General features: G+C 34.8%; 1 protein-coding gene across 2 annotated transcripts in view; it reads left to right on the top strand.

The window, feature by feature from the left end:
* Positions 1–12,192, top strand: part of NBEA (neurobeachin) — a 743,995-nt gene that overhangs the window by 633,212 nt on the left and 98,591 nt on the right. For both annotated transcript variants that reach the window (XM_023208811.1, XM_023208812.1), the window contains exon 46: positions 10,822–10,962. In XM_023208811.1, the coding sequence (XP_023064579.1) occupies positions 10,822–10,962 (141 nt within the window). The remainder of the gene's footprint in view (positions 1–10,821; positions 10,963–12,192) is intronic.

Raw genomic sequence — 12,192 nt, 5'->3', positions numbered from 1 at the left:
TCTTAAAGTATAGTGGTTACATGACTTTGACGTGAAGCACAGTCTTCTGCTCATTAAAGTGTAAATAGAATTTTCCTATTTCCCAGTCATGCCCTCTGATAAGTGCAATAGTTTCATCACAAAACCAAGTCCTACTCATATTGACATGAACATAAGACATCACATGCACACACCCATTCATCGAGTGGAAAAAATAGATTTTGTTAACACAGGAGTTGTTTGACTGACAGATGATGATAAGCATAACCATTTTCCCAAATTATTATGCCACTTAATAAAAGGAAGTGATAATGCCTTGAGGCTTTGAAATGTGATAATGCAAATGGATGCACTGAAGTGTGAATACTCCTCAACCATCCACCCTTGATACTGCCAAATGTCTATCTACCACATAGAAAAGAGTTTATATTGGTAAGGTGGGGAATCCACGACTCAGAAATCTAGAGCAAGTTGGTTTGTTTTGTTGTTGTGGTTGCTGTTGTCATTTTTGAGATGGAGTCTCCCTCTGTCACCCAGGCTAGAGTGCAGTGGCACGATCTTGGCTCACTGCAGTCGCAAGTTTCTGTGGTTATTTTATCTTTCTTTTTCACCATAAGTTAACAACATCTGAAATGAAATTAATTCCATTTACTTGATCATAATCTACCTAATGCTTAATTTTAAACAACAAAACAGGAAGTATGGGCAAAACTACTAGGTGTGTTAGTAGTAATTAGGATGATATAAAACTAAAAGATAAAAGTGTAACTGTGTAAATTTAATTATATACCATCTGCCAAATAACCCTGCTGCCAAATTTGAAATATTTGTTTCAATGTATGTTGAATGCTGCCTTAACATATAACCCACAGTATGTTGAAAATTGTTTTCATTAGACTTGCTTATATGGCAGTGCTGAGGGACAAGGTATTGATTGGCAGTGTTTGGATACTGTTTTAAACTCATGGGATATTCGTTTATTTAAATTAATACTTTTATTCATTCGTTCGTTCTTTCATTACACAAGCATTTATTGCTAACCTACTCTGTGCCAGACACTGGAGATACAAAGGCAATAAGACTTAGTCCATACCTTTAAGAAGTTAGTCATTTTTTTTGTTTACCCAGTGACATATTAAGCTATTTTCCTTCTAATTGAAAAAATGAAAGAATCAAGAAAAGTGCAACTAAAAAGGTAGACTTCACAGACACTGGTAACCAGAAATAGTGAAGTGTTTTTGTGTTTGTTTATATCTGCACTGTTGCTTGTTGGAGACATAATAGGGTGACAGGGAGCTTTATAGATTTATACAGAACTTCCAAAGCAGTCCTAGGCTCTGTTTGCTTATACTGAATGTCTCTTTATCCTCTTTTCTTGTTCCTTCCCACTTAGCCAACTGAATCACCCTTTCAGAAAAAGAGAGGGAAAAAAAAATCCTATAGAGCCTGTTCTGCTTTGAAAATTTTAGGCTGTTAAAGAAGGAACTGAAAACAGCAGGAACACTGTTTAGTGTATGCTCTTAGAAGAATCCTACCTATGGAAAGGAAAAGAGAGCCTGCTTTATGCACTTTAATTTCACCAGCCACATGTCACCTCTGTGTCTAAACCACAGCATTATCATGCAAAACTAGGTCAAATTCAGTCTCCTTTAACCTTTCTTTCCAGCTGAAACAGAATATTAAGCAGTTAGAAGTGATCTTGAAACTAATTTGTAGCCCCATCATTATCCTACTTAATACCTGGAAAACTTCTAGAACTGACACATGAAGATTTAAGATGCTCCACTGTTTGTAGGTGAAAGTGTTTACTTTTCACTAAGATATGTAAAACTAATTTTCTTAGGAACTATCTTGGGATAATGATAACAATAATAGCCAATATTTTGCATGTGTTTATTATATGCCAGGCATTGTGCTAATTTAAGCATCTTACATGGATTTTCTTGCTTTAGTTGCACTGGTTATATAGATTGCATTTTCTTCCATTTGTTACCTATTATTTCTCCATAATACATAGGTAGGATATTCTTTAAAAAAAAAAAAAAAAAGCTAGTGATCAATTTCTCTTCTATATGCCTCTACCTTTTCTAAATGCCCTGGCAGTTTTTATACGCTATCAAAAAAAAAAAAACAAAAACAGAAACAAAAACAAAAAAACACAAAGAAGGAAAGAAAAAGAAAAAAGAAAAACTCTCCCTATTATCCAGTAAGAATGAGTTCTTTTAAAATATCCTGCACATTGCTCAGTCATGTCAGATATGAGCAGAGGAGTCAAAAGAAATGTGATCAGTGAGCCATTCCACACCTCCAAAGCTTTGGGTCCTTTGTGGGACTAGCATTCCTGTGAAAGTGCTTACAGCTGGGTGTGGTGGCTCACGCCTGTAATCCCAGCCCTTTGGGAGGCGGAGTCAGGAGGATTGCTTGAGGCCAGGAGTTTGAGACCAACCTGAGCAACATAGCCAAACCCTGTCTCTACAAAAACTTAAATTAAGTGCTAATAGACTTTTTTTTTTTTTAATTTCACTCTTGTCGCCCAGGCTGAAGTGCAATGGTGCAGTCTTGGCTCAGTGCAACCTCTGCCTCCTGGGCTCAAGCAATTATCCTGCCTCAGCCTCCCCAGTAGCTGGGATTAAAGGCGTGCACGATCACGCCTGGCTAATTTTTGTATTTTTAGTAGAGATGGGGTTTCACCGTGTGGGCCAGGCTGCTCTCCATCTCCTGACCTCAGATGATCCACCTGCCTCGGCCTCCCAAAGTGTGGGGATTATCGTCGTGAGCCACTGTGCCCAGCCACGTGCTAATAGATTTTGCTAATGCAACTTTAGATGAAAGATTAGCTTTCTTCATAATATACTCAATTCTACCCTATGGAAAAGTATAAAAAGAAACACATTTAATTAATAGAAAAATATAATCTTAACACTTCTCTTTATTAATGTTTCATGACTTCAAGTTCTGTTCCTTAATAATGTATTAGAAAATTGTGTACTGATTTGCTGAAGTTCAGAAGAGGATGAAAGGCCATATTAAGCCAATTAACAGTATAAAATTGCAAAGGGAATGTTTGATCCACACTTATGGAACACAATTTTAACGTATTTTAGAGAAACAAATTTTCAAATCATTTAAAGCATTCTTATTTAGAACAACCCAAGACATAGGAAAGACTTGAATTGATTGGAAAGGTTTTGCTTGTTTTTGTACTCTATTTTAATTGATTTTGACTTTATTATGAAAATTTTTAAAACAAAGAAAAAGTACCAGTTCCTAATAACAATACCCATTAACCAATACCTACATGTTATAATTATTGACAATTTAGCTTTTATTGGTTTACTGAAGTATTTAAATAAATATATCATACTTTACCCCTAAATATTTCAGTATGAAAAATATTATTTCCCATATAATCAGATCACCATCATTACATCGAACGAAACTAATGACAGTTCCCTAATATTATCTAACACTGTGCCTATAATCAAGGTTTTCTAATTATCTCCCTTGTGTCTTAAAAATTGTTGTGCTTAAGCCAGGATTCAGTCAGCGACCACACAGTACATCTGATTCTTCTGTCTTATTTGTCTAAGGTTAGAATAGCTCCCAGCCACCCTATCACCCCCACTTTTTTTTTCATGATATTGACTCATTTAAGAGAGCATGCCAGTTATCTTATCGAACATAACAATAACAGCCAATATTTTGCATGTGTTTATTATATGCCAATGCTAGGCTTCTGGATTTGTCTTTTTGTTCCTCATGTTGTCATTTAACTCACTGTAACTAGTAAGGTTTTGATGTATGCTGATTCAAATATCAGTGAAGATTGGTAATAGAAGCTTTTGTTTGTTTGTTTGTTTGTTTGTTTGTTTGTTTGTTTGTTTGTTTTTTGAGACGTTGTCTCACTTTGTCATCCAGGCTGGAGTGCAGTGCTGCAATCTTGGCTCACTACAACTTCTGCCTCCCAGATTCAGGCAATTCTCCTGCCGCAGCCTCCCAAGTAGCTGGGATTACATGTGCCCACCTCCACGCCTGGCTAATTTTTGTATTTTTAGTAGAGATAGGGTTTCATCATGTTGTCCAGGCTGATCTCAAACTCCTGGCCTCAAAGTGATCTACCTGCCTCCGTCTCCCAAAGTGCTGGGATTACAGGCATGAGCCACTGCCCCAGCCAATAATAGAAATTTATATTTGGAAATATTTGGTCAGTAACACTTACTAGCCAAAATAAAAAGTTACTATAGTTAACTTAAATTTATCAAAGTTAAAATGTTCACATGTGAAATATATTTCTGGGTCATATAATTGTAAAAGCCATCTAAAATTCTCTCTATGAGATAAACCAAATTCATGATTAAACAGCAAAAAAAGAGCGTATAGGGAAGACTAAAGTCTCCACATTCTCACTGCCCAGAGACAACTATTGATATACTGTCATGTATATTCTTCAAAGAAATAAATTATACAAAGTAGAATTACTTGATCAAAACTATATGAATTTTTTAAATATTACCAATTTTCCCCACAAGAAATTTATACCAATTTATTTACCAACAGCATTATGAGATACCATGTGTTCCAATACTGAGTATTATAAAACTTAATAATTGTTGACAATCTAGTTAGTAAAAATAGTTTTTGTCTGACCTTTTAACAATTGTGAGTGTACTTGACTACCTATAATAGAAAGTCAACTTATACTGGCTTTAATTTAAAATAAAAATTTTATTAGCCCATATAACGGAGAAATACAGGGATGGGTCAGTTCAGGAAAACTCGATCCAAGTGTTCACCAGAATTATCAGGATCCACACCTCTTACTTTTCTTCATTGGCTTCACTCTCAAACAGGCTTCCCTGTGTTACAGTAATGATGTCTTCGTAACCCCACTAGAGAAAGAGCTTTTGCCCAGATAGTTGCAGCAAAGTTTCATCCAATCAAGTTGAATCACATGCCCATTTCTGCAGCAGTCATAGTGCCAATGTGAATAAAATACTGTGATTGACTGGTCTAGATCCCATGCCCACCCAGGGAGTCAGGTAGTCAGGTCAGCTCACCTGCACCAGGTGGGGAAGGAATGGTTCACAAAGGACGAAGGCATAATGAATGCTAAACAGTAATAAAGAATAGATATCCATTACATTGTAGGAACTGGTACTATTTTTTCTTATATATATTGGAAATTGGCATTTATTATTCTGCGAATTGCCTATTCATCATATTTCCTCATTTATTTAATTAGATTGTTCATTAGCTTCTTATTGATTTGTAAGAGCACGTTTTTAAGGAAACTCTTATGTGCTATGAATATTTTTCACTTTGTTTTGTCTTTTGATTTTCACATAAAATTTTTTTCTAAAATTTCCACATAGAAGTTTTATATAATATTATATAATTGGGTTAATCAGTCTTCATTCATTTAGCATTTATTGCTCACTTTAAAAGGTTCAGGTACTATAGGTGTGAGAATAAAGAGATGAATAAAAGACAGGAAGTTTCTTCGAAGGGCTACACTACTGGGTTAAAAAGGTTAGAAAGTTGCCTATTACCAGATGGTGTCATGTAAGGATTTACAGATGCAATTTGAAAAACCTCCAAAAGAATGAGTTGAAGTTCCTTAGTCAGATAAAAAGGGAGCCCGGGAATTTACTTGAGCACAGAAGTGTCTGTAGGTATGATTTCTGTGTTGTCATAACAGAATTTTCAGAATGATGACAGGTAGTTCATGACTGAAAAAACAAAAAAGGTAAGAACTCTCAAAGCCTTTTCGAAGGATTTTCAAGCCCTTGATTACAAAATATAACAAGATAGCTTAGATATCTTAGAAGTTCAATGTCTTAAAAGTATTGAGATAACTAAAAGCTATTGTTAGAAGCCAGACACATGAGTCAAATGTACCCAGCTTCAAGCTGTATCTAGCACAGAGCTGCAGCTGGTTCTTGGTTCTGTAAAACGTCTAGCCACTGACTAGCAACATGATCTTCATTTGACTTTTCTTCAGTGTCCTCATTTGTAAGGATTTGGTCAAGTAGACCTGAATGTTTCCTTCCATTTCTGCGGACCTATGAGGAATGAGGAATTAAGTAGGTAATTATAAAAGAAAAAATTCACATCAAGGGCCAGGCAAACTGGCTTACACCTGTAATACCAGCACTTTGGGAGGCCAAGGCAGAAGGATCACTTGAGGACAGGAGTTCGCCACCAGCCTGGGTAGCATAGTGAGATTTCATCTTTATTAAAAAAATAAAGTCACATTAAGATCAGAATTTCAGATTTAGCAATGAAAAAGCAGTACAGTCATGTAGAATGTGGAGACCCAGGTACTTGTTTGCTCATCATGAAATCAGGTTCATATTGAATGCCTTGCTGTCCTCAGAGACATATGAACATCAGTCTGGAAAATGGATTTGAAGACAATATGTTTCACAAATATATAGTATCATCGGCAGTTGTAATAGCAGTAGTAAACTCTTGAACATATTATGTGTGCAGGTTTGAGTATTCCTTATCCATAATGCTTGGGACCAGAAGTGTTTCAGACTTCAGATTGTTTCAGATTTCAGAATATTTGCATATACACAATGAGATAGCTTGGGAACAGACCCAATTCTAAACAAAAAATTATTTCATTACATATACACCATATTCCATGTAGCCTGCAGGTCATCTTATACAGTTTTTTTTTAAACTATTTTGTACATGAAACAAAGTTTGTGTTAAGTACATATGTGTGGAATTTTCCACTTAAGATGGTGTCATGTTGGCATGCAAAAAGTTGTGGAATTTGGAGCATTCCAGATGTCAAATTTTTGGATTAGGGATGCTCAGCCTATGTAACAGTATAATCCTAGGACCATGAACATCATTAGCATTTTCAGTTTTTTTATGATATATTAGAATTCAGTGTTATTGACATTGCTTTAACTAGGCCTCTGATTTCTCCTTGACAAACTTTTTTTTCTTGAAAATTATAATCTAGTTTGATGACACTGACCATTTATCAGATCAATCCACGTTTATTTGTATTTATTTAAGTCAGTAACTCTGTGCTCAGACTTTTATGTTCTCTAAAAGTTCTTCTGATGTTTCATGTAATACCATTTATACAATATGTTTTATTTATATAATTTTTGCAGTCATTTTTACTTATTAAATTTATATATTGTATACCTGTTCTAAGAAAAGGACTTTGTACAATATGCAGGTTTTAAAAGATAGAAAAATATTGATAGATCAAGGCTAAGAGAACAGAAAGAGAAAACAGAAAAATGAAACTAAAGAAAAAGTTAGCATGCAGAAATACACACCAAATACATACCAGAATTTTTCAAAGTACTATCTAAGGTATTGATTGTTTCTCATAAAAAATAAAAAAAATAAAGAGAAACACTGGAATAAACACATTTAAACAATTATATTTACAATAGTATTTCTCAGAGCCTTAAGATCATGTAACTCCCCACAAACCTCTGGTAGAATTTTTGTTTCATGTAGTAAAATCACAAAGGTTTTTTTTTAGGAAAACCAAACTTTTTGTAGCACTGAAGTTTGAGACAGATTTCTCTCTTTGGTCTTCAAAACAGGCAAATTGAGTGATAAGAGTAGAGAAAATTCTCAGCATTATTTCTTCAATAACTACAGTAGTGTTTCATGTGACCATCCTAATGCTACACATATAATTTCTCGTAAATTTTATAAGGAATGCGAATATTTGTACATTAGTCACTTCTTGAATTCTTTCATATTGGAAATAATGCTTTTTTGCAAGTTATGTAGGCTTTTTGGCAGTTTTTAAAACTGAATTATAATAATAAAGTTTTATAGGGATAGAAATGTTATTTTTCATTTTTGCATTTTTTGCACAATTTTTGCCTATTTGTTAAAGTGTTCACCTGTAACATAAAAACTAACAAAGACAAAACAGCAATAAATCTAAAAATAGGGTTTAAACTTTCAGGTAAACTTTTGTATATGGTAACACTTAAAAAGCACAGAAGTCACTGAATCCAAATGCCCACTGTTTGACAGAAAAGGAAACTATTTATTGATGTAGTAACTATGATGAAAATTGAAAAATATTGCAAAGTAAATTTATACATTTTATTAAGTGTAGCCTTACCTTTTGACCAGAATTCTTACCATATGCGTCTGCCAAAAATCAAATGATATTGACATTGCAGTATTTGCTAAAATTTTTAAAGTATAGCAAAGTTACAACCTTGTCAATATGTAGATAAGTAGGTAATTGATTGATGGATGGATAAATATGATATGATAGGTATCTATTATGATCTCTTAAGAAAATATGTCATCTATGACAAAATTCTCATTTCCCTAACCAAACATTTTGAAGCTTTTTGCTTTCTAATTATTTATTGCTGTTTGACTATTAGAAGCAAAACGATAGAAAAATATTAAGTACAAAGCAAATCACTTTCATTATGTTCCATAAAAGTCATTTCTAACCTTGTTAGGTAAAAATTCAAAATTAGAAATATATTGTAAGAAGTGACTAATAGAGGGATATGCAGACTTTAATACCGTGCAGCTGTTTCCTACATAGCATTACTCTGTAAAACACTGCAATAAAATGACTTTGATGAAACTTGTGTAAAATAAAAAATATAAGTCTTTTCCTTTTCCAGAAATGTAAGAGAAGACTGGAAAAGATTAGAGGAAGAGCCATGCTCCTTTTTAAAGAATGCTTTGTGAGATTTTACAGGACAAACAGTATCAGATAAGATCAAACCTTAGGGATTGCACAGACATTTTATGCATGCGAAAGGTCTATTAGCATATTCACGACAGAACAAAGTATTAAACATTTTCAGTGCTTTGAAAATATACTTACTGAGTTAGATAAACATATCTGAACATCTAGTAAAGTATAAAATATGTAGGTAGTTTTAAATGAAAAACTCATTACTTTGGGCCAGGCGTGGTAGCTCACGCCTGTAATCCCAGCACTTTGGGAGGCCGAGGCTGGCAGATTACGAGGTCAGGAGATGGAGACCATCCTGGCTAACACGGTGAAACCCCATCTCTACTAAACAAAAAATTAGCCGGGCGTGGTGGCGGGCGCCTGTAGTTCCAGCTACTTGGGAGGCTGAGGCAGGAGAATGGCATGAACCTGGGAGGCAGAGCTTGCAGTGAGCCGAGATCATGACACTGCACTCCAGCCTGGGCAGCAGAGCGGGACTCTGTCTCAAAAAATAAATAAATAAATAAAATAAAATAAATAAAAAACTCATTACTTCAATTCCATAACAGACTTTACATTCATTTCACTTTATAACAATTACTATTTTACCAATAATGTAATTATGTTGTTTTAAATATTATTAAGATTTTATGTAATGTTTAACAAAATTACATTACCTTTTTTACATCTATCTAAAGAGATCTGAGAGATAATCAATGAAATTTAACACAATAAAGTTTAAACCTTAGAACATTTTTTAAAAATCTAAATTTTTATACTATCATACTTTGTTTTACAAAATGAAGACAAAAAGGTTTAGGAACCTTAAAATATTAACATTCTTGTGCATGAAAAATACAACTTTTATATAAATAAATTGTTGAGTCTTTGATAATCATAATTAAAGTTAACAAAAAATGAACATAATTTACAAATAATTTAAATATTCAGGATAAGCACCCTTGCAAATAAGAGTTTATTATGGAAATTCTAACAGACTTTTTACTGCTGATGACCTCATTGTGTTATTTGAATTAGTCTCCTGAGGCCAAAAGAAAAGGCTCATAACAATTTATAAATGAATCTTCCTCTCTTGTGTAACATTATGTGTCCCATTGAAACACTAATTTTCTACTACTCTTGTTAAAATTAAGCCTTCGAGGGATCTTCATAGTTGATTATAAATATTAAATTTTGAAATAAAGTAGTTAGACATTGTACTTAGTACTCTTCTTTTGTTTTCTCTACAAACATACTTACTTTTATAGTATGCAACTTAAATCAAAATAATGTGCTTATTTGATACCATAAGCACGGACTCTGTATACCATGAATCCGAAATCAGACAAAAACTTAAGCTAAGGAAGTTTGCTATTGGAAATCGTGAAGATGGTGTGCTGGAAATTCCTAATGATTAGATGTGCTAAAATTTTGAGACTATGATGAAATTAAGCACATGCTTTATTGAAGAAATCAGTATGGGGATTAGCATCATAATCAGTAAATAGGGTGGTGGTACTCATAGGAGAGGTCTTAGTGGCCTCAGCAAAATGCTTTCCAGGGAATCTGAATTTCCTGAATTATTCCATCACCCTTAGGTGTGTAGTTTAACAATAAAAAGGATAGTTGTTCCATCTATATACTAATAGAATAAGACTAACAGTCTGTCAGGGTTCCATATGGAGGGTTGTCTTTCACACTCTGGGTAACCGGCTGTTAAGACAAGGTTTTCACTAATACGGTTGTCAAATGGTCAATCTCTTCACCTTCTCTGCATTGGGTTTCCTGTATTCTAAGCTAAATGTTCATTATGTAGCTTAGTAAGTAATAGGAAAATAACAAAACTGTTGATGTGGCCTTAAGAGTTTAAATGAGATCACCTCTGATAATCTAGTTTACAAAAACTGTTAGTAAAGTCTAGAAACTTTGGACTATGAATCATCCTCTTGGGCAGTTTTTAACAAGTGTAATGATTTGTAATTAATATCAAAATCCAGTATGTTTAAAAATGTAATACAAAATAATGTATTTATGCTGTATGGCTAAAAGGAATTAACAGTGAAATACTGAAAGTATAAAGATTTATTACCTAGGATATCTAGTATGACTGTATTAAACAAAATATTTTTTTCTTTTAATAGCCAATTGGTGCTTTGAACCCAAAGAGAGCTGTGTTTTACGCAGAGCGTTATGAGACGTGGGAAGATGATCAAAGCCCACCCTACCATTATAATACCCATTATTCAACAGCAACATCTACTTTATCCTGGCTTGTTCGAATTGTGAGTATCTTCATTGAGTTAGTTTGCCTTTGGTACCTTAAAAATTTTAACATAAGTAAATTAAATACAATTCAAATCAGTTGTAATTTGTCCTAAACAAAGATTAGAGACAAGTAAAGTAGAAATTAAAGATTCCAAAGTAGCAAAATATGAATTTTTTAATGAGTTGTCTCATTTGCAAAATTGGATTAGAAAGTTAGTTATCTATTGCTAGGTATTATGAACTTAAACCAGACCAGTTGTCCAGTTATAAAGGAGCCGAAATTGAGTACATACCTTTTCTTTTTTTTTGCAGTGACAGGGTCTCTCACTCTGCCACTGAGGCTAGAGTGCAGTAGTACTATCATAGCTCACAGCAGCCTTGAACCCCCAGACTCAAAGGGTCTTCCTGCCTCAGCCTCCCAAGTAACTAGTACTACAAGCATGTAACACCTTGCGTGGCTATTTATTTTTTATTTATTTTTTATTTTTTATTTTTTTGAGACAGACTTCGCTCTGTCACCCAGGCTGAAGTGCAATTGCGTGATCTCAGCTCTCTGCAATCTCTGTCTCCCGGGTCCAAGCGATTCTCCTCCCTCAGCCTCCAGAGTAGTTGAGATTACAGGCGCCCACCACCACGCCTGGCTAATTTTTGTATTTTTTGTAGAGATGGGGTTTTGCCATGTTGGTCAAACTGGTCTTGAACTCCTGACCTCAGGTGACTGGCCCGCCTCAGCTTCCCAAAGTGCTGGGATTACAGGTGTGAGCCACCGTGCCCGGCCCAGCTATTATTTTTAAACATGGCATCTCACTTTTTTCCCCATGCTGGTCTCTCACTTTTGTTCCCCTGGGCTTCAGTGATCCTCCTGCCTTACCTCCCAAAGCACTGGGATTGCAGGTGTGAGCCACCACACCTAGCCCTGGAGTGCATTCTTAATACCCTCTGCCTCCTTTCTCACAAATGATGCACACTGGCACTTGCTCTCCCCCAGTCCTCTCATTCTTACTTCTTGGGCAGCATGTTTTACAACCAGTTTCCAAATATTTTGAAAACCTCTTTCTGTTACTTTTCTCTTTCTCCTAAGACATAAATATATTCAAGTCTCACTGATGTTTAAAAAATAAGAAAGAAAAAGCCTGCTGCCAGCCCCTGCCCACTCTGCAGTTCTTTCCCATCTCTCTCCCTGCATAGTCAGATTCCTGAAAGCACAACCTCTGCTGTCCTGCAATGCACTGTGGTACCTGTTGCCT

This window comes from Piliocolobus tephrosceles, chromosome X (assembly GCF_002776525.5).
Source record: "Piliocolobus tephrosceles isolate RC106 chromosome X, ASM277652v3, whole genome shotgun sequence".
Taxonomy (NCBI): Eukaryota; Metazoa; Chordata; class Mammalia; order Primates; family Cercopithecidae; genus Piliocolobus; species Piliocolobus tephrosceles.
The sequence above is the reverse complement of the archived record's forward strand: the minus strand, read 5'-3'. Positions and strand labels throughout refer to the sequence as shown.